At 41.4% G+C, this 27,049-nt stretch overlaps 1 protein-coding gene across 3 annotated transcripts in view; it reads left to right on the top strand.

Annotated features, from left to right (window-relative positions):
* The window catches only part of CLYBL (citramalyl-CoA lyase), a 205,543-nt gene that overhangs the window by 79,182 nt on the left and 99,312 nt on the right, over positions 1 to 27,049 (top strand). The window contains exon 1 of one of the 3 annotated variants that reach the window (XM_031466268.2): positions 15,971 to 16,044. The exons of the other annotated variants lie outside the window; for them this stretch is intronic. Coding sequence (XP_031322128.1) covers positions 16,019 to 16,044 — 26 coding nt within the window. The 5' untranslated portion in view covers positions 15,971 to 16,018. Of the gene's footprint in view, positions 1 to 15,970; positions 16,045 to 27,049 lie in introns of those variants that run through there. 3 annotated transcript variants of the gene reach the window in all.

Below are 27,049 nucleotides of genomic sequence, written 5' to 3'. Positions count from 1 at the left end.
ATTCTTTTAACAGTAATGTCTAATCTACTGTTTTACTTATTAATTTCATGACTATATTTTTTTCTTTTAAAAATGCTATTGATTCTTTCAAATTAATTTTTATTTTCCATACTATCCTGTTCTTTCAATAGTTACTATTTCTTACTATATCACTTTAATAACTTCAAACTTACGTATTTCATATTCCTTCTGAGATTTTCACTTATTTCTAGTTCCCAGGTACCCACTCACCCCTATGTTGTGCTTGGTGACCCTCTTGCTTGGTGGTTTATTTCCTCACATGGTTGGGATTCTTTATTGTGAGCTGATCTTCAGCAGACATTGTTTTTGCCCTGGGAATCTGTGTGCCCTTGATTGTGGATGTATTTTTGCAACACAGCTTTGCATTTTTTTTTCTGAAAACCAGAACTCCATTGTTTTAGGGTCTTAAACTTAAGGTTTTAATTTTAATTTTTCTATCTATGACTTCCAGCCTATCCAAGTGATATAAACTTAATGCCTACACTTGCCCTGAGCACAGGCTCATGGTTTTGATGACTCATGCAAAAGGCTTTATTTTCAGAGCCCACGCCAGACCTCAGGCTGTCTTGCTGTTTCTTTGTGGGCATAGTTCTTCTAGGTCCCTAGTCATGTGTTAGATAGCTTTTTAAGGGGCCCAGTTTTGTCCAGTTCCCTCACCTTGCATAAACCCAAGTTGGTGTCTTCTGTCCTAAATGAGTGTTGACACTCCAGCCCCTGGTCCTTGTTCCAGGATTGATACCCCTCTGCAGACACAGCACCAGCTCGAGGAGCCCCACCCCTCGAGTGCCTGCTTTGTTTCAGCACTTGAAGATTTCCTTTTTCATTTTCCCCCCAAGCTCAGCTATACATTAAACCTTTAGTTTTTTTTTTATTTTTTTTAACTTTTGCTTTGTATTATCCAATATTTCTGTGTGTTAAGGAGTTGGGTCTGCATCCATTCAGCTTGCCATAAACCTTATTCATCTTTGTACTCCCCAGCTCAGAAGAGTAACTGGTCTGTGTCAGGTGCTGGTTGACTGACTGAATGACTGAATGAATGAATTTTTCATCTCCAGAATCAAATGGAAGCAGTATTCTAATGAGTAATGCTGCCTATCTCTCCAGGGGCACTGGAGCAAGCAGAATTTATTTTTCTGTGAGGACATTAGTGAGTTCCCAGTGAACAAAATGAATGGAGAATAAGACTTCTTACGTGCTTTTTCTTTAAGTCTTAGAACAGTGGGAACACTTTAGCTGCCTCATACTGCTTGCTCTCGGAAGGTGGACCGAACGTGGACTGACAGTGAGTTTCCCATATCATTTGCTGGTGGCTCCACACAGCATCCTTACCAAGAGAAAAGATTAAAAGAATAGCGGGGAGCAGGACACTAGGCCTGTTTATTTCCCCTGCTCTCCCCTGTTTTAAGAAAAGCACGCCTTTGATGAGATACAGCCGCGGGCTCTTGTTTTACATTTTACGTCAACCACCTTTGTTAGGAGCTGGTTATTGATGCCATGCCCTGTTTTAATTCACACTTCTCTGCTAATCAATTACAGCGTTTATCCATTAATCAGGCATTCTGACAGGGTCAATAACTGCTTTTTGGGTTTTGTGAGGGGCTGCACGTTATCAAGCAAGGAATGACACTCAGGAGCTCACTTTAAAACAGTGTGACTTTCCCAGGCTGGTGGACTTCTGGAGCAATAAACATCTCATGGGGATTTCATATGGTGGTTTTTTAATATATTTGGTCGATGGGATTTTCTGACTGAACACTTCATTAGCAGGGCTCAACGTTAGTGAAGTGTGGACAGGTGTGCCTCTGTTTAAGAAAAACAGAAACATCAAAAGGTAATTATTCCCATCACATACAAATGACTGCATTTACCTAAAAGTAGCATTAAATCATGAGCTTCCTTCCTTCATATTAAGTGTTTACAAACAATATCTTCTTGGCAGTGGGGTTTGAGAGCAAAGAAACTTAAAGCCAAAATATTTGAGTCTACAATCGCTTCTTGGCCTTTTGGCTGAAATCAAGTGCAAAAAGTTTGAAGCTTCTATTAGAGGAAAACCAGCCCAAAATCTAGAGCAAATATCTCTATAATTATAATGTGAGTCAAGAGGAAAATATTTTATAAACAAAAGCTGAGTTTATGTACAAATTTCTTGAAGCCCATCTTTTACAGAGAGTGTTTTAAACCTTTGTGTCTATGTCCCCATGCATGTGTGCATACACATTTTCAGTACTTCTCAGCCTTTATAATTTGTTACAACATGTTCAGATGTTGTAAAGTATCATAGAAATTAAAACTTTTCACTTAGCAAGGCCAAGAAACAGAGCTGGTGACGTTTCATTGGAGAGTTACAGTTTGGGCAGTTGAGTTTACCATACATAATGATGGTAACAGGTTTCAATAATCTTTTTTATGACAGATGTACCAACATTTAATTGTTTTTCATCAAGGGTGGAGAGAAAAGACACTTCTGTAGATTTTTCAATTCTCCTACGTGTCACTTAGCTGTCCTCACCATTGTCTGAGTTCCTTTCTCTCATCCTTTTTGCTGCAGTGAGTTGTGTCATTCCCTCATGATCAGCACTTTTGTTGTCTTTGTTTTTTGCTGTACCTCAGAAGTCCATCTTTTCTTTCATCTCCTTCCCATTCACGCATGAGGGAGCAGTTGTGCCCTGTTGTGGGGATGTTCCGCTGGGTTTCAAGCAGTAGGGTTTCTTTTTATTCTCTTCTAAGTAGTACAATGGGGCTGAATGTCTGTTGCAGAATGCACACACTAATATGCCAGGTTATTTGGTTTCTAAGAAGTCAATAAAAATACAGCATTTAGGCTCAGACCTTGGCTGGCTTTTTCCCTATTTGCCTTTCTAGTCTTCGGTTATAAATCTGTTTGTTTGTTTCTGATCATAAAATATAATCTTCCATATTAAATCGAAGCATGGAGTCAACAAACACTCAGAAAGATGTTGCTGGCGGTGGACTGTTTTCACACTAGCAGATTTGGCAGCCTGCACCCTCCCTTGATAAGAGCCTCGAAACAGCCGCCAGAGCTAATTAATGGCAGCTACAACTCGGAGAAGATGAAAAAAGAGTGGATCTCAAGTTGGTCTTGGCAAAACTTTCTGGTGTATGAAACTAGCACATCTCTGCATCTAGAGGTGTGGAACTCTGACTGTTTTCGTCCAGGTCATCTTGCTTGATTCTTGTTTTGGAGGAGAGACGAGTGTGAGCGTGAGTGTACCGAGTGGTAAACACAGACCCAAAGGCCATCCCAGCAGTAAAAGGCTAAAGACATAAAAAGCTAGAGATCTTAAGACACTTTGTTCTCATATTCAGGAACAATTTTCAAAATCCTCCTTAATGAGGTCATAAAAGAAAAAAATGGAACAAATGTTCCTTGTGTATCTCACTAGGGCCTGCCATCAGGGTCACTTGCCACCAGTATCCTATTTAAAAAGGGATTGGGGTGGTTCAATCAAGCATTGCATTAAGAGAGAGACTTTGATTAATTCCTTCTCTTTTCTTTTGTGCCACAGATAATTTCAGTAAATTTGTGATACTTTCTACTTAGCCATTGCTGAGGCTTAAAGTTCTTGATGCGTCATGCTGAGTATTAGCGTTTATCGGGCCTGCTTGGTTATGGTGAAGAGCAGCACATGCTGCAGACAGCTCTCTAATCTTTGACGAGCAGGGCCGGTCTTTAAACATGACCAGTATCTGGGATCTTGGCTCAGGGAAGAGCCTGTTCTCAGGTCGGTGGCAGAGAGAAATCTTGGTGTAAAAGAAGGAAGGAACTAACCGTAAGTACGATGGTGATTTACCATGGTGAGCGCTTTTAAAGGTACTGGATCTGCCTCTTACTCAGAAACTCACAGCTTGGGGAAGTTTCAGGGATAGCTCTTAACGGAAACAAAAGCAAGAAAGGGACAAGTGAGGGCTACCAATGCGTGCTTTCACTGGGGCTGCTGTGGGAGAGTTGAAGATTAGCACTGGGCTAATCAGTGCTGGTCAGGATCAGGTAGGAAACTGGATTCTACTGTCTTTTGCTTTCTTTTATTTACCAACTTTGTTGAGATGCTGTCAGAGATACGAAGGGACGATTTAGTACTATGCTGTAGAAACCCAGTGGCAAATACTAACTCTCCTGGCTGTTGTGATCTAGAAACAGGTTAGGATATACTCAAAGCACTTCTTAAAAACTTAATCACAAATTTATTGTATTTTATTTGCTATTTTTGGAAAGGCGTACAATTTACTTTATTACAAATGCAAAGTCCACTAGGTGTCCATGCATTTAAGTGCCATTGAAAAGTTAGATTTGAGTTCTGATGGACCGGAACGGCTCCCAGGGGAACATTGTTGTGATTGTGTGAATCCCTTTTCCTTTGTGGTTTACTTACTACATACACTGGGTGATTCTTAAGACTGCTGCTCTCTGTCCTGTTAATTCAGCCACTGCACATGCGCATGAAGGCAACAGGTTAATAGTCCTGACTTAAGAAGATAGTTTTGGGTTTGGGTAGTTAGAATTGCTTCTTTTCCAGTTGAAGTACTTGTTTTTTGTTTTTCATTTGAAAGAGGGGTAGTTGGGTTTATCTTATTGAATTTATATATGAGATATGTTTATGTAAGTAAGGCAAGATTTCAGAACGAATTCTAGAGTATGTTTCATGATAATTACTGCTATCCTGCTATGAGTTTAATAGCCAATCATAGGAGTTTTAAAAATTGTTACTTTAAAATGAATAAGATGTCAGACTTCTCGTTGATTCTTTTTTGGTACTGTTCCCAGATTAAGAATCCAAAGACAAGCCCGTTCACCCATCAGATAATATTTATGAAACTCCTACTTTATGTCAGGCTCATAGTGTTGTATCACCATTATTAAAATTAATTGGTTTTTAATTTATATTTACAGTGATTATTATAAATATTGGAAACCCCTAAGTATCCTAGCTTTTGATAATCAGCTTTCAGTCTCTGTGAGAGTGAGTGTGTTCTTTTGAAATATGTTTATGAACAGAATACTTAGGCCTGACCATAGTTCTTGGAGTGCTAACTGACATTGCTTGATTGATAGATTTTTCCAGATTTGAAACTGGAGAGAGCCCTGGAGGCAGAATGGTGTCATGGAAAGGACACAGGCCGTCACTTACTTTTCCTCACCTGAAAGGGAAGAGCTCGAGGATTGGTGTGTGAATTAAGTTCTCTGAATGTAGTAAAGCGGCCAGCACCTGATTTGTCCAGCATGGAATCCCCTGGGAGTCCCACTCCCTTATTCCTAAGAAATAGGTACCCACAGGGCCTCAAGCATTTACATTCTAAGTCCCACCACGCACACTCAGGGACAGAGAAATTATCTGGTCATTACCTCTCTGTGCCACCAAAAAGGGAGCAGGGATGTATATTTAGAACCTCATTCTTGTGGAAAATACCTCAAAGACTTTTTAGACCCAGAGAATACCTGCCTCATTTAGTTATTTAAAGAGTAACTGCAGATATTTTAAATATTTCCCTACAGCGGAAATCTTCCAAATGTTGCTTTTTTTCACAAAAACAGTGTGATGATTGCTGAAAAGAAAGAGACCACATCCTTAATTTCCTCAACAAAATCAAGCCTGCCACCACCTGCCAAACCTGCCCAAGTTTCTTCCAGAGCTGCAGGTTCTTTTTCAGATAAAAATAGGGGGCAGGCAGGGTGGAAGGTCTTCTCATAAAATTGGAGGATTGTGGTCATCTGGGCACCTTGTCTTCTGAAACCAAGTGGAAGAAAGAATGAACAGAAGCACATTTCAGTCTCCTCCAAATCCCCCTGAGGTCAGATCTAGGATCCAGAAAGTAGCAGGAGGAAGCCACCTACTCTTAGCAGGTGAACCGTTTCCTTTGAAACATAGGCAAGTAAGCGATCTGGGCTTTAAAAACCCCTAGTTCCCTCTCCCACAGCCAGCTGTACAAAGTGCTAGCTGAAGAAAGTTGTCCTTTCCCCTTAGAATAGATCTCACAGAATATGGTACTTTTTGGTCTTTATTTACAGAGGATGTTAGAATTAGTATTACAGAGCCCATTACACTGCTTTTACTGTGTTTGGTGAGTAGTCCTCAAAATCCATTCAGTATCAATTCAGTCCCTCTTAATACTTAAAACAAGTTTTTTGAAACATCCAAGGCAGTTGTTGCTTCTGCTTTGGAACGCGGAGAACTTCCTGCATAATTATGTTCTGGCAGTTCTAGGGCTTGCTGTTCGAGAGCTGGAGAAAGCATAATGGCAGGACCATCCAGTTGTCTTCCTCCTGTAGATTAGGATGAAGGGCAGCATTAAAGGTTCTCTCTCATCATAAGCTCGAAACAAGTAGCACTGGAAAGAATGATTCAGACTGATTTGTCTTGTCTTTTAAACGTGTGTGCCGTAAATGGGGGAGGGTGTTTCTGCGTGCTGCAGTGTGCCTTACACACTGTTGGTGACCAGCAAATGTACTCAGCTGTTTACATGGAGATAATGTTTATATGACCTTAGCCCAAAGGGCCTCTACTTGATGCTTAAGGAAGAGACACAGGCAGCAGTGTGGTAATGCTTGCCTTCACTGTCTCTCTGAGGCATCGTTTCATCTGGTAAGGTGTGTACTTTTGGACACCTAGGTCTGTTCGGGGCTGAATATTTTCAGAGTGTGACGGGCTTTGGAAGAGTACATAAATGGGAGGGGAGGAAAGAGGGGCACGGAAGATGCACCATCACTCCTTCTGTCCCCAGAAGGGACCAGAGGAAGTGTGAGTGCCCGTTGGCTCGTTGGTGAGGCCCTCAAGAGTCATTGGAAGATTCTTTTTCTCTCTGTCAATTAGCGAAGCATGATTTTCTCCTGTGGATAAAGTTGAGAAAGAGGAGCACCACATCCTGGGCCACTTTCCGCTGGTACTTGAATGTTTCGCATGTGTGACTGTTCTGACTCCCCAGGCCCCCCCCCCCATCAGTACCATTACCAGATCAGCCACTGGCCCGAGGGTGACAGGTGCTTTTGGGCCCCATCTTTCCAAAGGCTTGTCCCTGGACCCATGGGTCTAGAGGTGCACCTGCAGGTGCGCAGGAAACCAGCCTCTCGGTTGGGCAGCCGAGGCCTTACGTTCCTGCCTTAATGGATTCCATTCGACACCTGAGTTCGTCTTTTAAAGTTTGACTAGCAAATGTGGTAGAACCGATCACCACCAGGGTCTACGAGGGCATGGGCAGCGTGGCAGGCAGGAGGCACAGAAAATGGGCCTTACTGGGGGCAGCCCTGGCACCAGCCAGGTCTGCACACAAACGCTTGGCTACCTTGCTGACCTCTTAGCTGGTGAGGACCCAGGACTGCCATGTGAAGCGCTTCTCCTTTGTTTTCCTCAGGACAGGCCAAGAGGAGGGGCAAGGTGGGTCCCTCTCCGAGTGGAGACAGGGTGAGACTCAGGGACAGGAGGCTGGCCACACAAGGGCCCCAGAGGTCCAGGAAGCAACAGAGCAGCCCAAGACAATTCTTCAGGGATGCCAAGGGCAGACGCCACAGTGAGCAGGACCCTGGAAACATGGCTGAGGCGGAGGCAGCACGGGACCAGCCTGTGAGAGACAGCTCCCCGGGGCCCCAGAAAGCACTTCCTTAGGAGGGCTTCAAGGGAGGGGCATTGAGGGTTTTGACATTGTACTTCAGCAGTATAGGTAGGTCGCATTCTGTAAGGAGACATAAACCTGGACAGAAAAGTTATAAGGGTTGGTATAGTCAGAATAAGGCTAGCAAAGCTAAAATGATTTTAATTTCTTTACTTAAATAAAAAGCCTAGCAGCGGAATAGATGACTCTCTAGCATGCTTTAAAAAAATGAAGCATGCCTCAAAGCATCAAATCACTGATGATTCCACCGAAAGAACGGAAACATTGCAATTTGCAATGTGGTGGACCATGGAGAAGGCCATGCACTGGTTTCAGAAGTGTGGGAAGGCAGAGGTTGGGGGGTGGGGGGACATTAGCAGGAGAGTTCTGATGGACAGGTCTAATGTAGAGAGTGTGGGAAACCATGGACAGTGGCAATGCTGCATGATGAGGGGAGGGGAACCTAGAAATCTGGTAAAAAGAAGGCCCGTGCTGTCACTTCGGACTTCTTTGTTTTCTAGCTAAGAAGTAAACTGAATAACAAACTCCACACCAAAATGGCTTCACATTGCTGGAGCATTTCAGGACCTGTACTTCAGACTTTAGTAGAACTGTCACTTACTTGCTTCTCCATTGGAGGCTTAAGGGGATGACATTATCAAACACAGGAAGTGTCGGTATACTTGCATGAATAGTATGAGCAGCTTGGGATTTTTGCAGTATATTCTGCTGGGGCCTTGTTTTTGTTGAGGGTATATTTTTGGGTATTTCTTTTTCTTTTTCCTCTTTTCTGGATGTAGTATATTATGTAAAGACTCTTGAATCTTTCAGACAAAATGTTTTAAGGATTTCAGCATTTGTATGGCAGCGTTTTAAAGAGGTTTTTTCTTTCTTTGCTTTTCAGAGAGAAATCAGTTTCCTCTGTATCTTGAGCTGTATCCAAAGGAGGACTATGATAATGAGTCACTGTTTTGTAATTTTGCTATTTTAAGTGAGTTTTAAATAAAAGCTGTACCCCAGTTCTTGATCTCTGAGAGCATGACCATAAACTAGGTGCTGTAAATATCTTGAGAGCTTAAAAATAGAGCTAAAACATGAAAACACAGTATATAGTAAAAGAGGCATTTATTGCCTTTCAGTTTCTGCAGGACAACTTTATACTTCACTCAAAGATACTTAAAAATATGTTGGCTTCCTGAGAAATTTCCTGATTGTATCGCTGTGTTCATTTTCATGATTAACAGAGGACATTGGTTAGTAAGCAGTGTAATTTTACTTGCTCTTCTAATTTTTAAAAATTCTTTACAGATAATTATTATCACTATTCAAGATTAATGAACAGATATTTATTTAAGGCTAGTTTAAGATATTTGGCTCTTGCATTCCTTTTTTACTCACTTCTGTATTTAATTAGCATCTGTTATGTGCCAGGCATAGAGCCGGGGTCAGCAAAAAGAGTGCTTCCTAAAATCATAGTTCATAAAATCAGTTCTTCTTCTCTATTTCCCCCTCTCAAATATTACCTCCTGTTCTGCCTTATCATTGCGACCAGTAATTTAGATTGATTTTTTAGATCTTAGAGTCCCAGTGATGTCCTGTGCAGTAGGGATGGTTAGAGAGGAGAAAATCTTAAGAAATTTTCATCACTGCGGAGTTGACTCTATCAGGAAAATTAACAGACTTGTTCGTGTAGACAAGGAAGGCTGCTCAAGCTGAACTGAACGAACCCCGCTGTAATTTGAACGCTTGAAACCCTTTCCACTTTATGATCAAAATTACTGCCTTAACTTCCTCCTTCTCGTCATTTGCCTATTTCCCTTGCTTTTTATCTTGTGCACAACCAGTGTACAGCATGCTGGTGTTTAACTACTTCCTGAAGGCATTATTAGTCATCAGGAGCCCTCGTTCCTTACAGATGTAGATAAATGGGTGTTCAGCCCATCAACTGCAAGTTGGACTAATTTGGAAAATATGGTTCCTCTCCTCAAAAGAAACAGCTCATGCTCCTTTGGACACTTTTATAAGACAGCTGTGTGCACTTCCCTGCTCATTCTGAACAGCTGGAATCAGTGTGTCTGGCTAGATGCTACAACTGGAATTTAACTCTCAGTGGCGAGGCCGTTGCACCTAGGATGTCTGTCCCCCTGAAAGGTGGGGAAAAGCTGTACCAGCTCCGTCTCCCTTCGAGCTTTTGGTATGCTTTTGACTTTTCTTCCTCATGATTGTTCCTGAGTAGAGTGTAATCCCGAATCTCTCACCCAATGTTGTCTCATCATCTTAAAGGAAAGAAGAAAACGATGAGGAATATTTGAATGTGCCTGACTTTTATTTTGTTCAGACCCAAACTGAATGAGACAAAGAGGTTAAAATATTTTCTTATTCCATCGGAGTAAGCATAAAAACCTACAATCTTTTTATCTTTTAAAAGAAAAATAACCTCCTCTGTGGATTTCTGGTTCATTTCTTCCACCCTGCTCTGCATTTTTTTAGTCAAATACTGTCTGGACTTTTGGGAGCCAATTTCCTCCCTCCTCCCTCTCTCCCCTCCCCCACCCCTACTCTGTGGTCGCGAAAAGAGCAGGGAGCCCGCAGGAAACTGACTTTCTGGGTTTTGTATTTAAAAGGAGGATGAAATGCCAGATATACTTAGAAACACAAAACTGAGCTGTTAAAAGAAATTTATTGGTGTCACGATAAGAGGAATAAGCCAAATTGAGTGTTTTTTTTTTAATGCTGCAAGTAGAGGAGAATATACTGTTGCCTTTTGTGATTTACACCAAACTGACTTTTCATTACTTCAGCACAAACTAGTAGGTGTGGCAGTGACTTCAAACCTCCCAAATTAACAAGTGATATTAAAAAAAAAAAAAGAGAGAGAGAGAGAAAGAAAAAGAATCCCATAGGACAGGAGCCAGGAGCCCTGGGAGCTTCCTACTTGGTGATGTCACTCACTAAGAACCAGGACTGGTGGGTGCACCGGCCTGCAATTCAAAGCTGGGTACTACTCTGTAACTTGGGTCCTGCATCTGTGAAACTTGGTCTCCAGGGTAAATGAGTTTGTCTATGGCTAAACCCTTAGAGAAGTATTCTAAACCAGGGTCCATGGGCCGAATCCTGCCTGCTGCCTATTTTTGTATAGCTCTCAAACTAAGAATGTTTTTTCCAGAGGAATGATTTGAGGATGGGGAACATTACCTTTGAACTCTAATTAAGCAAAATGCTATCCCCTCCAAAAGGAGTGTCATTCTTCTCATGAGTAGAACTGTATTACCAAAAAATTGTACTCAATTTAATTTTGAGTTTTGTTACTACAAATTGTGTGGAAATTTCCATTCCATCTTATTATACAAGTTCCTATATAATATCCTTGAGTTTGTCTCTCAGCTCACAAGTCTGCAATATTTACTGTCTGGCCCCTTTAGATAAAGTTTACTGAGCCCTGTTGTAAACTGTCACGTAGAAAAAATTTTGAAGTGAAAAAAAGGCATTTTCGCTGTCATTCTTTGCCTGAATCACTGTTTCTTTTTTTTTTAAGAGTGATGCCAATGTGGATATGAGTTAATATTCTTCGGCTTGTGTAATGTCCTATAAAAACTGTTATCAATTGTGAAATATGGCATAATACTATCAGCTGCTTCCTGTGTGAAAATTTAAGATTACAGAATAAAATAAACCTGTGTTTCCCTATATAAAATAGGTGGCAATAATAGTACCTATCTCATAGGAGTTTTGAAAGGATTTAGTGAGATAATACAAAGGACTCAATAGGTGTTTAAAAAAACAACAACAACAAAGTCTACCATTGAGAACTTAAATTTGTTTGCCTTAGTATGTATGAGTCCTGGTAGTTTTCATTTTAACACTTTGTATCTGTGTATGGACAAGTGCACTGCCTCTTGTACACTGGAGATCCCTAAATCTCTTGTAAGCATCAGATAATGCAAAATATAATCTGATTGTATATCCTTTCAACACGATTCTGATTTTAAAGAACACTCTATCTGTTTAAAAAGAATTATTATTGAAGTCCTATACATTTCTAAGATGATTTTTAAAGTACAAATAAATCTTACTGGAGAGTGAAAAAGGAAGTTTTTTAGGTCAGAATATTTTAGGATGTTGCGTGTCACTGTTTTGATCACCATCTGTGACGGAGTACAGAATTGGAAAAAGGACACTGTCTTGGTATTTCCAATAGTTGGTGTTTATACCTGGAAGTCCCCTACATGGAAGAAGGCAAGAGATAAGAATAGAGGTGGGCATGGCATTTGCAAAGAAAGAAAATCACTGGTGAGGAGATGAACTCCGTCTTTCTCATTATGCTGTCCTCAATGGACTTTTTGCCTCTGGAGTTTGTCCTCCCACCTCCAAGGCCCCATCTCTTGTCACTACCTCTGAGAAGCCTTCTCAGAACCTCTCCTCCCACTGTTTTCCAACCAGTGTTAGAATTTGCCCTCTTACCTTAGAGACCCTGGGCTCCCTAGCTAGACCTCAGCTTCCCGCAGGCCAATGTTCTCCTGCGCATTTGGATATCCTGGCCTGGCTTAGGTGTCCAATATCTATTTGTTGAATCAATGAAACAGTGAATAAAAATTTATCTAACGTTAAAATAAAATGAACGGCAAAATCCTTTTGATTTTTGTCTCTTCTCAGATATAATGTGCATAGATAATCATGAAACGTTATTGTAGAGCTGATGACAAATTCACAGATGAGTCAGAATGTATATGTAGCTTATCCAGGCATTAAATTCTGAAGACTTGGAGGGTATTAGAGAGGAAACATAAATCCAATGTCTTTATTTTCTGTAGTGCCAACCTTTAGCATGGAAGTGGGCTCCCAGTCCCCTTGGTAGGTTTGTTTCCCAGGTGTGACAGAGTGCCTGCCACCATCCGTCTTTGTGGGTGTGTGAACAGCATGCCCTAGGTGACACTGTTCCAGACCCATGTGTCTAGGTCACGGAGGTCAGGGAAGACGAAGTTGGATGTCTTATCCTTAATGGTAGTAGCTGTTATTGATTGGACTTTCTGTGTGTGAGACATTTTATCAGGTGTGTTATGTGCATCATTTCATTAGACTTCTCACAACAGTCCTATTATATCCGATTCATAATATGAATCGGAGATTGAGAAGTTAAGTAACACGCTTTAAGGGGTCACCACATCCAGGTCTGCTCTGAGTTCAACAAAAACTGAACTCACAGAGTTAGGAATTGTGTCCTGGTCACCACATGCCCTTGTTCTTCTCTAAACTCATTGTGGAGTCATCACACATTCACGGATGTGGCTAGGCTGCAAGCTGAAAGAGACAAGTGAGGCAAACTGCAAAACAAGGAGGACGTCCAGCTTTTAGAAAGTGCTAGTTCCTGTGTACCTCAGTTCCTTTTAGCCTTTTTTGGTGGCTTATGTGGAATCACGTGCAAGTTAAATCCATTGAGTACCACGTGCTGGAAGTTCCAGGCAATGAGAAATGAGCTTCATGGTAATTGAGAATGAAGTTAAGGAAGAAAATTTTATTGTTAATCAAGGGCTTAATTGCCTCTGGGACATTTTAAATAAATGCCATGCCGTACTTAAGCAGCGATGTTCCGTAAGTGAGATGCAAAAATTCTTTAATTAAACCATCGCGGGTATTCCCTGATTGAAATATCTGCCTTTATCTTCATAGTTAATCCTTCATGATTCATGTAACAACTCAATCAAGGACTGAGTAAATTAAGGGCTCCTTGAAAGAACAAATCAATTATATAAAAATTGATTGAAATGATTTCTGGAGCAATCTTCATTGTACCTAATTGTATTGATCACAGCCTATTTTTGGTGCATTTTCTGTTTATTGGTCTTGTAGAATAAGCTGTTTTTCAGCCTGCAGGGGATACTTTATGGCTTTAGTATGGTTTAGGGCAGACAGTCATTAGAAGAATTTGTCTGAGAAAAGGAACAAATGTAAGGGTTTCTCGGCCATTGAGAAACCCAGTGATGATGACTTGGATGGTTCCTACAATTTAACCAGGAAGGCAGTTGGTAAGCAAGTTGGTCAACACACGTGAGTGTGGCCCCATGCCAGGCCTTGCTGGATGCTGATCAGCTTGTATCAGTGCCCACAAGCCAAAGGGCTGAGTTCTTATTGCCAACTCAACAGACCCAGAGATTCACACCCACAGAGCCAGATTCAGAAACAGGCTAAGGGGATTTGCTATCTCTCTCATCATACATAGGAAAAACAAAAACAAAATAATAAAAACTTACGGTTTCCAAAAGTTCTGACTTACGAGATTGTTCACTTTGGCAGGAGCACCTGACTCAGAGCTCAGTAAATTTTTTAAATGCAGGAGTGGTTTGTTTTGCTAAGCTACCACTGTGATTTCATTTAATTCTTAAAAAGAGAAAAGTTGCCAAAATCTTAAAATGTACAGTCATTTCTATTTTTAAAATTTTATTTAGATTGGGTAATCAGCAAATAATTTAAATAAGTCATCAAATAATGGTGTTCTGTAGAATGGGTGCATACTGAAATTTTTATACCTTCTATTTTTCAGGGCTCTTGATATAATACAACTGAGCCTTTGAAAAGTGGTTTCATTTTCAAATAAACACACTTACAGGTGCACTGTGAGAACTGCATACTTGAAAAAAGGAAATGAGGGGAGGAAAGAAAAATATTTGAAGTCATATTTTCATAAAGGCTCTGTGGTGTTCAACATGTGTTGGCCAAATCAGGCCAGGCTCAAAATGACAGATCAGGTTTTGCCTCCTATCTGGGGCTGCCCCCTCCCCCCAGCTGGTGTGTCCCCGGAAGGGCCTCTCCTCCTCCAGAATTCCTACTCTGGGCATATAAGAAAGCCTGTGTGGTGCCCACCAGCTGCAGAAGGGCCCCTGTGATGGGTTAGATGGGAAATCACACTCAATTCTTTGGCAGTGTCTGGAAACCTAGCATTGTGATGTCACTGTGAGAATAGAAATCCCTTTAGAATTCTGCATGATGATTCAGAGCAATTAATTCTGTTCTAATTTTCATGCCCCGGGAAGAACTCTATTTATATAAACTTGGTCGGAGACAAGCATATCTCCACATAGTCTGTGAAGAAAGGAAAATGAGCCATGTACTTCAGAGCAAAACTAAAAGCCTTGCTCTTTCAGCCTGTTTCCAGATGATTAAAGTTTATGTAAAGAAATGCTGGTGAGCCCAGGAAAATGAACTGGTATCTTAGCGTTCTTTCGTATCAATTTTTGTTTGGATTCTTTAATGTCATATAAATATATTCATGAAATCACTTTCTCTGACTCTAGTACGTTTGCCTTTGGGAGCTCAGTGGTAAATACACAACTGGCATGGATCCCGAGAGGCTCCAGGTTCTCATGAGAAGTTGGCCCCTGCCCTTTTTTTTTTGCAAGCCTAGGATGCCTGTGAGCATGTTCCCTTAAGCCCCAGTCACTCCCTGATTGAGTTCAGAGGGTCTCAAGTCATCTCAAGAAAATCCCCATCTGAGCACCACGTTGCAGGGCTGGTACTGGCAGTTTTTGTGGCCACATGGGCTCTGTTTGATCCTTTCCCCTCGGCATCTGTCTTGTAGGTTCTATATTCTGGACTTGCCTTAGTTCATATGCTCCCAGAGAAGGTATCAGGAGCAACTTGATGCCCATATTATAACTTAACGAGTTGGAAAGTCCTGAGGTATAGATGCTACACCTCTCAAACTGAGATTTTTGATTCAGAGACAGGTTGCCTGTAGACAACTTCCCAGAGGCTCTGACTGCTTGAGACACAGATTGTAATCACAGTAATTAGCGCTGAATTTTCAAGTCCTGCTCTCCAGCTTGACCTAGCAGCATTTAGCCAGCGTGCACACAGCTGGATCAATGGCAGGAATCGAAGGGGAGAGTTGTAGGGCTGCTCCCGGCAGCCTGTGGTGGGCACCATCCCTGGGGAATTCCAGGGGAGCATCAGGGACCAGGGAGCAGTGAGGAGACCTGGGGTTCGAGAGGGAAGAAATATGATATTGATAAGCACCTGTCAGTGGGAATTGTTACAGGGGACAGATCACAGTACAGACTTTTGTCTAAATTCATTACTGATGATTTGTTTTTTCTCCCTCTTCCTTAATGTAGCTTTGGGTGTTCCTAAAATGTCCCTTGTTAAAAGTTTACACTTCCTTTTCCTAAGATTAAGTACTTGCCTATCTTAATCCAAAGGCTAGTGAAAAAAAAAAACAAAACACTGAAAAAGTAAAAAAATATAGGACATGAAACAGATACTTTGGTGGATCAAAAATAAAGGTGGTTTTTTTTTTTTTTAGCCTGACACCTGGCCTTCAGGTGGGGCAGCACGGTTGTGGCCAGGCAGCCCTGGTGCCTGATGGTGAAGTAAATTACCTGGGAGTCTGGCAGCAGCAGTGATGGGGAGACGGGGAACCAAGCTCAGGTAAACCGCAGGGCACTTCTGTCACTCACTTGCTTTCCTTAGTCCCATGGAGTGTGTGGCCTCACCAGGGCAGCTAGAGGATAAGGGTGATAAGAATACGGGTGGGATGTCAGACTCTCTGCCCCCACCCGTTGAGGGTAATGATTTTGAACAGATGCTTGAAGACTGACTGAGCACTGAATAATAATAAATAGGTTTAAACTTATAGGAAATACTTAACTCACGACACAAAACCACTGGAGCATATATGGTACCTCTAACACGATGGTCAGTATAGTTGAAGAAGCATGGGCGGCAGATTTTTTTAAATGGCATCTTTTTTTAAAAGTTGGTTCTACTAAAGAAGGAAGCAGGATTGGTTCCATTCTGCCCTTTTGCGTCAGGAGTTCAAATAAGGTTAAACTTGGAGGGAGTGCTTTTGCATTTTTCACCTGTAGGCTTTTGCACTCAAATTGGTAGAATATTTCTGTGGAAAATGGGGTCAATTCTGTGTTTAAATGAACTGTTGTTGGATCTCTCACTTGACAATCATTCTGTGATTTGAATGTTAAGTCCTATGATGCTCACACTCTCACACATACTAGTTTTTAGGCCACAATTACATTTGCCTCTATGTTGTACTTTGCAAAGTATGTATCGTTGCTGCTGTGAAATACTGTGTCCTAGTGATGTGGAGTGGAGTATTTCTACTCATCTGCTTCCAGAATGCACATTATCCTGGGAGTAACCTGATGTCTTTCATGAAAAGTTCCTTAATAGCCACTAGCTCATTCAGGCACACGCTTAAACATTTTTTCCTGAAATTCTTTCATAAATCAACAGGAAGCCTTCTTTCCCGTTTTTATTATAAAAGGAGAAATGATGATAAAACCTAAACACACATTGTTATTTTAACGTCTAGTCTTACATCTGTTAAGGAGTTGTGTTTTTACTTAAAAATATTTTAGCCAAGAATCAAAGCCAGAGAATTATGCGTTTTCCAATCTTCTGTCCATGATGGCTCTGTTAAAAAGCACACGGCAGAAAACACTGTTAAACTCCTGTTGGCTTAAAAAGCCATGTATGAAGCCTTAAAAGCCTCAGCACTTAATTTTTTTTAATGGCTTAAGTAAATTGCTTGAAATATCTGTGCCAAACTTTTAAAAAGTACTTCTCACATCTTGCTTTTATAAGTAACTGTGGAATTAGACATACCATAAATTTGCTTTGTATTTTCTTAATGAGTTTGAAATTTCAGACAGCCTCTATCTGTTATAATGTCGATCATATAAGGCTATTTCATTTCAGATTGAAGAGACCCAGCCAACATTATGACTTTTTTTTCCCCTTAACTGCAAAAGTTGGATTGGAACAGGGACTGTTGAATTTGGAAAACGTCAGTTTTCTTTTGTCTCCTTCCTTTTTTCCTGTTTATTTCACTTTGTGGTTGAGAATTGTTTTTTTCCCTTCAGACTTTTGCTGTCCCCCGTCTTTTGCTTTACAGTTTGTGCTAGGAGAGGGTGGTGGGCTTTTTGTCTTTGGGTGGCTTTTTTTTTTTTTTTTTTTGGCATATTCCTCTCTTTCCTCCACGTATTGTTGCTGACCAAATTTAAGACAGTACAGTGTTTAGGATCCCTGCAGGGCCATTTGAAGTATTTGGACCCGTAAAGGGCCCTAAGCAGTAACTACCTGAATTGCTTTTAATTACACAATATAGCTGCATCATTTTACTTCAGGTTCTTTTTGATTGATGCTGCAAGGCAATTGTAACCGCGGATGATGGGATTAAGTGCCTCTTGAAGTGACTTTAGCTTCTTGTGGGAACAAAGGGAAAGAGGAGAACACTTAGTCCCTTTTTGCCTGAGCTGCCTTTTTCTTCGCTTGCGTATAAAGAAATACAATTAACAAACATTATCCCCAGAGGTAAATTGAAATGTACATGCAGACGAGAACCACTCTTGACTGCAATTAGACATATATGATCCGAGGTATTCTGACCATTCATTAGTGCTAATTGTTTGAGAAACAAGCCCAGAATAAATGATTAAAATGTAGGCGCCATAACTGGGATTATTAGCATGTGTGATAAAATGTGCGCTCTGCAGCTGTACCAATAAAACGCTTTGGAAAGTGGCTCTGATTAGACAAATGCTTGGTTTGGCTCTGTGGTGAGCTCTTGGTGTTTGCTCAAGACCTGGTGGTGTTTATAACAAACAACTTATATCTTTCTTTCTTAATTAGTGGGAATTACTATGTAAATGTTGGTATTTTGTAATTTAATATCCTATGGTTTTCCCTGCCTTTGCGTTGTTATTGCAGTGTGCTGGTCTTGCTGGGAATGGGATAAACTGAGTTTTTAGGTTTTGCTTCTTTGCTTTGTTTTCTTAAAATGCTGGATGCAATGGAGAACTACTACAAAGTTTGCTCTCTTATTTAGTTTTTGAACCAAAATAAATTGTGTATTTGAAACTTGTACTAAAGTCACAGAGACCTGGCAAGGGTAACCCAGTCAAACATAAACTAGCTGGTTTGCCCCATATGGACAGTCAGCATTCTGCCACATCCTCCAGCGTAACCCTAGCTAAGTGAGCAGAACTAGGAGGGACAGAAGTGACCATCGGGGTAAGGACCGATTTAGAGAGATGGATGGCAGTTGAATTCCCCCTGGAGATGCATCAAGGAGTCTGGGATTAGCAAAGAAATGTGAGCTCAGCTAAATGTGGAGTCAGCGAGAGATTTGGGAGGCATAAATGGGAATGGAAAGAAAGGAGACGTGAGATGGAATAATGGAACCAGGGTGCCAGAGAGCACTTGGGAAGTGTGCCATGCAGGCAGAAGCTGAACTCCAACGTCAGTCTATTTAAGAGTGGATGTTTCCAGCCTCCTAACTTGCAGCTTGGAGTTCCTCTGTCCCCTGCTTGCATTTCTGAAACCAGAGTCAGAGGAAGAACCTTTTGGAGATTGTCCATATGATGCCATGATAACCTGTAACAAATTTTTGATCTCGAGTGGTCTGTCCTTGTCACACAACAGACTTCTGAGCCACCTACTCTTAGTATATCATTTGTACATTCCAAAGGAAGACAAATATTAGTGTTACTCTAGATAGAATATAATATTAAATTAGCTTTTAAAATTAGTTAATGCATTTGAAAGACAAATACAAAAGATTGGGTATCTTGGTCTCTGGATAACCTATTCCATCACTCTTTCCATTATCAAAGAAAACCTTGAATCAAGTCACAGATAAGCTATAGCATAGATTATTATGGACATACAGCTTGTAGAAAGGATTCACACCTCTTAGTTTTTAATTTAATTTCCTTTGTATGTACAATAAAAGTGTTACTCTCTGAGTTTGACCAGTTCATTCCACAGGAAACTAAGTAACAATACATATTCAAAAAGAGAGGATTTAGGGGGAACTAAAAATAAAAGGAAAAGAAGCAGTTTTGCACTTTGAACTGGTGCATTGCTAAGTGTGGCACTGAATTAAGAAAAAAATCTTCAGCTCCCCTAAAATTAGATGAAGTTCTAGGAAGTCTTGCCTTAAATATTTAAAGGAACTAATGCCTGTAGCACATTAAACATACTTTAAAAAAAAAAACTATGTTAGAAAAAGCCTTCATAATCACATCCATATGTTTAGTTTTAATTTTCATCACACTTAGCTCTGAATAATTAAGAAGGAAAAAAACAATCTTAGTCTTATTGTGGGTCCCACACAATCAAAGCCACACACACGTGATTTGTGATCACAGCTTGTATTCACAGCTTTCGTGTGTGTGGTGTGGGTCTGGCAATTAGACTCAGACTGTGTTTTTCCTAAAAATTATTTACTCAAGAGAGAGCAATATTAAATTTTCCCCCAAATCTACAAATCAGGATAATCAAAGGACTATAGCTAACAAAATATCAAAATTCAAAGCTATGTAACATTTTGGCCTCATTTAATTGAGATTGGCACTTGAAAGGAATTTTTGAGAGAATCTAGGAAGAAAACAGAGATTCCATTAACCCAGATAATTTTCATGACAGCTACCAAAAAAAAAAAAAATTTAGGATGTGGAGAGAACTATTTTCTCAAAATTGCAGATCCATTTTATGGAGAAAAAAAATTCTCCCATGATTACTTTCATATCAAAGAACTCGGTCATGGGGGAGATGCACAATTTGACACATTTAGCAGCCTTTGAGCTTTTGAAGGACTCTGTAAAAGAACCCATGGTTACGTCTGTCAGGTTGACAGTCTTCCTTCGTGACCTTTAAAAAAAGTTAAGGAGAAATTGATCTTTCTATTTTACATTTGCTCAATTACTTTTAAAAAGAACCTTTAAAGTCACAAGAAAATAATCATCTTAGCTTTAAATTTATTATTTTTTGAGATAGGTAAGCCAGCACTAATGGAATCTCTAAATGGAGAAGTTTTGTGAATGATGTTTTTTGTGAAATTTTCTGGTGGTCCTATGGTAATAATATTTCCTATACTCTCCACAGACTGTTTTAATACATTAACTACTAAGTATTGTCGTTTCTGCAACTCGTTTTAGAATCAGATCTTCTTAGGCAGGAATGCCAACAAGGAACAGTCTAAACAGAAGGCTCTGCTCTGGATGTTCGGCTTTGGCCAGGAGTGGAACAGGTACGCTCTTTATTCCGTACACTGAGTTTCACGATCCAGAACCCCAAATCGTCTCTGCAGAGGCAAAGGAAAGTTGGCTGGCATGTCCTTTAGGTTTGAACTGCAATTAACTAAAAGCGCCCACGTCTGTGGTTGGTAGGTGCTCCCTCTCATAGTTCCCAACACTGGGAAATCCATCTATCAAATCGCTACGGGTAGAGGGTCCTGAGCATCATTCCTGGACCAAGTTCTCAGCGACATCAACAGTTAACTATTAATGAACAACATCCTTGGACTTCTTTGTGTTTCCAGGAGCCCCGGGTTGAAGCAGCCCAGAAACAGAAGAGATGCTAATCGCATTGTGTTCTTAAACGTGTTCAGTGAAGGAGTGCAGGTTTCCCTCTTGACCTCAGTGTCACTCCAGGGGAAAAAAATCCCTCCAGTTTTCCGTTCAGATAAAACCTCTGCTCCTCCTCTTCTTACCAACAGTAGAGCAAGAAAGTAGGATTATGGTGAATGCCCACTAACAGGCACATGCTCTGTTGTCATCCGCTCTTCAACAGGCATCAAGGAGCTTTGCAGCACAACAAAGCCCCGCTCCTCTCCTCTTTGCTCCTCCCATCCCCCACTCTCCCTCTGGGCCCTCACCTCTGCCCTTCTTCCCTCCCACTTCTTTTCCCCCTACTTTCCTCCGGGCCCATCCTTTCTCCTCCCTCCTCTCCTTTTCCTCATTCTCTTCCTCTCCTTCACCCTCTTTATCGTCCACTGGGCTGACTCAGGCTTAGTTTGGATCGAACTCTTCTTCATTTGCCTTTTGGAAAAATGACAGCATTGCCCTAAGAGGGGCTACCGAGCACCCAAGTGCCACTGGGTGGAGTGGCGCCGCTGCCACATTTATGTATAAGGACTGATCCATTTGGGATATAAACCCATAAACATGAATGTTTCTGTTTCCATAGAAAAGTTGCCCTCTTCTTTGGGACCCATTAATGATCACCCAGTTGTATGGGGTTTGCCCTGTTCCTGGGACTTACCCAACCTGTACACCTACCCGGAGAGCTACAGTGCTGTGGCTGAGCAAGCGGATTCAGTGACCAGCAAGGGTCTGCTGGACGCAGAGCATCTTGCCCACATTTGCTCAGTCCGTGGCGCAGGGACCAGCTTGTGGTGGACTCAGTGTTGTTGAATGCATGATTGAAACTGAATTTTATGTGTACATTTGTATTTATGAACTGATGGCTTAGAGAGGACAAGTGAAGCAGATTTGTTAAGTTTAATTTTTTTTTACTGTGGTAAAATATACATAACACACAATTTACCATTTTAAAGTGTACCATTCTGTGTCTTTAAGTGCATTCTCATTGCTGTGCAACTGTCACCACCATCCGTCTCCAAAACCTTTTCATCTTCCTGAACTGAAATTCTACCCATTAATCAATAACTCCTTTCCCTTCCTCCTCAGCATTCTGCTTCCTGTCTCTATGAATTGACTACTTCAGGTATCTCACAGAACTGGAATCACACAGTATTCATCCTTTTGTGTCTGGCTTATTTCACTTAGCATAATGAGTGACTTCAGTTTTTTTATATAGGTATTTGTTTGCTTTCTTATACTGTGTGAAAAAAGACTTCCATCACTGGGGTCATTTGTTTTGCCCTTTGGAATTCTGTTGGTCTGAGGAGGAAGAGTGATGCATTGAAACAGGGTGACACAAATTTTACCAAACTGGGCAAAAATAAGGGTTCTGCTTTTTTCTCTATTTCTGCTAAATCTGTCCCTTATTCGACACTCACCTCTTTTCCTGGGGTTTCCATAGCAAGGACAGACCAGGAGGGAAGTCCCTCACCAGCATCCCTCCTTATACATGACACCCCACAAGGGCCGAAAGGCCCACCCACAGCCCATGGGTCTCCCCATCCTATGCCCCGAGTCCTTCCTTAGATGCGAACCCCCAGTGGACCACAAACTGCTGTCCTGTGTGTGTCTGTTTTGGACACAAAAGGCTATCTCTTCCTTTCAGTAGAAAATGGAGCACTTGATTCAGGTGTGATGTAATTGCTTCATGAGAGAGTTTGCCCTGAAAACATCTTATTGGCTTTTCTGAAGCAGGCTACGCACTTGTTTGTATTTGCACCACATGCTAATCTTACGAATGGCCCTGTTCTGCCAGTGGGAGGACAGATAGCTGTTCTTTTGCTCTCGTGCCCATGGAAAGCTTCCCACTTCTCCTTGCCCTGTTGCCATAGTAACCAAAGCAGAGTTCTTCAAAATAGGGTGGAATCTCTCTGGGCAGTTGGGAACTTAGCAAAGTGAGAACATACATCCACGTCAGTTTTTACAGATGCCGGTATAAATACCTTGTTATTAATGGTCATAAGTGTGGCTGAAATTTGTAGGTGAGTTTTACTTTCATTTGGTGGGGTAGGAAAGTGTCAACGAGTGGGCTCTTACCTTCACTCTAGTCCCACAGATACTCCCATGAGCATCAGAATTGTCATATAAGGTCAGACCATGAGCCTCATGACATAAAACTCAATTTTCCCCAGTATATATAATCGCAGCATATAGAGTAGGCAGTGACAGAGCGTAGTTATGCTCCTCTGACCTCCTCAAAGGATCGAAGATACAGCCCCAAGTAGAGGAATCCTTTAAGAATTAGGATTTGTGCATGCTTTTCTGTAAGAAACTTTTATTTTCAACCTTTATCAGCTCTTAGGGTCAAAAGAACTTAAAGAGTCATATCATTTCTGTGTGGTATCCTAGATGGAAATTCACTGATGTATTATTTCAAAATGATGCTTTATTTGTTTTCTGATTATTTCTTATGTTTATGAACAAATGGGAATTTACCAAAATGTATCAGACTTTGTGGAGGCAGTTTCTAAAAGGCACAGGCACACAAAAGATGATTCTTTTTTCTGGTTCAGAAACACCCCTGTAGTGGTAACTGGACTTGAATACAGCATAAAATATTTTAAAATAATGTTTAAGTGGAAATGGAAAGTGATACAGCCACTATGAAAAGCAGTATGGTGTTTCCTCGGAAAATTAAATATAGAATTACCAGCAATTCCACTTCTGGGGATATACCCAAAAGAATTGAAAGCAGGGTCTTGAAGAGATATTTGTTTATAGCAGCGTTATTCACGACAGTCAAAAGGTGGAAATAACCCAAGTGTCCATCCATTTATTTATGAATAGATAAACAAAATGTGGTGTATGCATACAGTGGAGTATTACTCAACCTTAAAAAGGAAGGCATTTCTGACATACACTACAACATGGATGAATCTTTTAGACATTATGCTATGTGATATAAGCCACTAAAAAAAGGACAAATACTGTATGATTTCACTTACATGAGGTACCTAGAGCTGTCAAATTCATGGAGATGGAAAGTAGAATAGTGGTTTCCAGGGGCTGGGAGGAGAGGGAATGGGAGATTGTTTAATGGGCTCATGGTTTGGGAAGATGAAAAGTTCTATCACTTTACACCTCTGCTGGTCAAATGTTATTTTTTTATTGTGGTAAAATACACATAAAATTTATCATTTTAACTACTTGTAAGCATACAATTCAGTAGCGTTCAGTGTATTCCCTTTGTTATGTAACCATCACCACCATCCATCTCCAGAATGTTTCATCTTCCCAAGCTGTGAGCTGTATCCCTCACTGCAGAAGTCAGTTCCTGAAGAGGAGGGGGCCAGGCAGAATCTTCCCCAGTTTCCTCACTTGTGCTCTGCCCCACCAAGCTTCTCTCAGCGTCTGAAGGGCTTTGTCCCTGCTGCCGTCAAGGACTTCTTTATTTCATGTCCCCTGTCCTTGCTCACCCTGTCTCCTGGGAGCTCGATGTTTGGACCTAAGCTGTTGGAAATTAGCATACTTACTTCTGTTCACTATGGACTTGATCTTAGAATCTAGTTTGAACTCCAAGCTCAGCAGGGACTTCTTGGTGTTCACCCCCTACCACTCAAAGCCTGAAGGGACAGCTACTGATTCAGTGGGTGGGAATGTAGAGCATCATGGTTTCCAAGCAAGGAGAACTGCCACTCCTCTCAACGTTATCGTTCCCAGTCACTTGATTAGTGGGAAGTTGCGTAATTGGTACGAAACTCCCCTGCCTAAATATGGTAGGATTACACGCTGGCAACTTTTAAAGTCCGACAACCCCAGATCCTTGCTAGGATCAATACGACGCTTTAGTGGTACTTGCAGACCCTGGTGCAGAGGTTCTCATCCTTGGCTGCACCTTGGAGTCTCCCTGGAAGCTTTAAAGAAACATTGATGCCTGGGACTCACAGCAAGGCTCGGATTTAATTGGGTTGGAGTGTGGCCTGGGGTTTTTTCTTTTTCTAAGTTCCCCAGGTGATTGTAGTGTGCAGCCAAAGTAGAGACCTCTGTACTAGCAGCTGTCAGCTAAGTAAAGAAACCACTAACTTGGGTTTGAAGTTACACACCAACAGACTCACAGACGTAGAAAACAAACTGATGGCTACCAAAGGCGAAAGGGAAGAGGGGGATAAATTAGGAGTTTGGGATTGGCAGATAGAAACTGTATATACAAAATAGATAAACAACTAGGTCATACTATATAGCAGATAACTATATTCAATAGTTTGTAATAACCTATAATGGAAAAGAATATGAAAAAAGAATATATATATATGTATAACTGAATCACTATGCTGTGCACCAGAAACTAATACAACACTGTAAATCAACCATACTTCAATTTAAAAAACCCTCTATAATGAATAAATAAAAACTTGCAAGAATGCTTTAAAAAAAGAAGTTACATGCCAAATTGTAGATCCTCAAATGGACGTTAGATTAGTTGATTATTGCTGCTATTTCAAATATTGTTAGCAGTTTGTCAATTTTGTCAGAATGGTTTTTCTTTAAACATGAGGTTTTTTTTCCAAGTTTGCTGCATTTTCAGTTATGACCTTATTACTTTCACAGCATCTACTTGTGTATAATGATGTATATGACTCACTTAAGAGAAATTTTTTGTTGGAGCAAAATTTCCTGCATTAGGGCAGTGGCTACACATTGAGATCATCTAGTCCAGTGGTCCTTCAACTTGGCTACACATCTGCGTCAACCAGGAGGCTTTTAGGAGTCCCAGAGCCGAGGCCTTACCCCAGACCAATGACCAAACTTTCTGTAGCTGAGCCGACTTTAAAGCTCCCCAGGTGATTCCACTATGCCTCCAAGTTTGAGTCAGCCTAGAACAGCGTTCTCAGCCGTCCATGAGATAAACATGCCCTGGGGGTTTGTTAATATGCAGCTTCTGATTCAGTGGGACTGGGCTGGGGTCCCCGGACTCTACATTTCTAACAAGCGCCCATGTATGATGGTAGATTGCACTGGGTGGGGTTCAGAATTTGACAATTTTTCAAAGCTCCCTGGTGATAGTTATATTGAGTTCTGGGTGGAGAACGCTGGCAGTAGTAAAAACTAGCTATGCCTGCTGTGATATAAATGGTTAATGAATGGCATCAGGCGGAGGAGGAAAGGGAGATTACCAAAACAAGGCCAGGATGGGGACCCCCCCCCGCCCCCACCTCCCATCAGAACCACTCCAGGATGTCTTATCTTAAAAAAAGTCCCTCTGTAGAGAGAACTCACTCACCATGAGGCTACCAGATTTTTTTAACTCATCTTAAGCCCCTATTTTGCATATTGTTTGAATATATTTACATGTTGACTATCAAGAGGCCTTAACTCCAAATATGTAAGATAAAATGAAATAAGTTAGATCTTGCACCTACTGCAGTTGTATTCATATGCAGTAGTCAGTGCTGAACACAACTCAAGTAGGGAACAGATTTTGAAACAGCCGGAGATGGGGGAAGGAGAGGACACACACCAGCACTGTGGGAAGAGGGAGGCTTGGGGAGCCACGACAGGCTTCTGCCACCTGCCCAGTGACAGCCCCCTCCGGGACCTCAGAGTCTGCAACGGAACCCGAAGGCCAGACCCCCTCTACACTTTCTTCTTATTATTCCAATCACTTTTGCTGCCTTTGATCTTTCTCCTTGAAGCTTCATTCTGTACAGGACTTTAGCCTTCCTGAGCTGCTAGCCCGCCATCCTCTGGGTGATCCCCCCGGGCCTTCTTGGCATGCCCCGTTCCTTTTGTGTCGCCTCCCTACAGTGCTCAGCACAGTGCGGGTCAGGGCCACTGCACGCGGTTGTGCAGGGTGTGTCCTGGTCGGGGCGCCTGCCGAGGCCACACGTGGGGCTGAGCTTCAGCTGGTCTCCAGTCATCAAAGCTGCTGCTTCAGGAGCAAGAGGTGCCTCTTTGCCCTTCCACCTGCTGGCAGGCTTGACGGGGCACCTTTTTCTAATTTGCACAGAGGGGCCTGCCAGCTGTGCTGGTGGAGGCCCGGTGCAGGTCAC

This window comes from Camelus dromedarius, chromosome 13 (genome assembly GCF_036321535.1).
Source record: "Camelus dromedarius isolate mCamDro1 chromosome 13, mCamDro1.pat, whole genome shotgun sequence".
In the NCBI taxonomy this organism is placed as follows: domain Eukaryota; kingdom Metazoa; phylum Chordata; class Mammalia; order Artiodactyla; family Camelidae; genus Camelus; species Camelus dromedarius.
The sequence above is the reverse complement of the archived record's forward strand: the minus strand, read 5'-3'. Positions and strand labels throughout refer to the sequence as shown.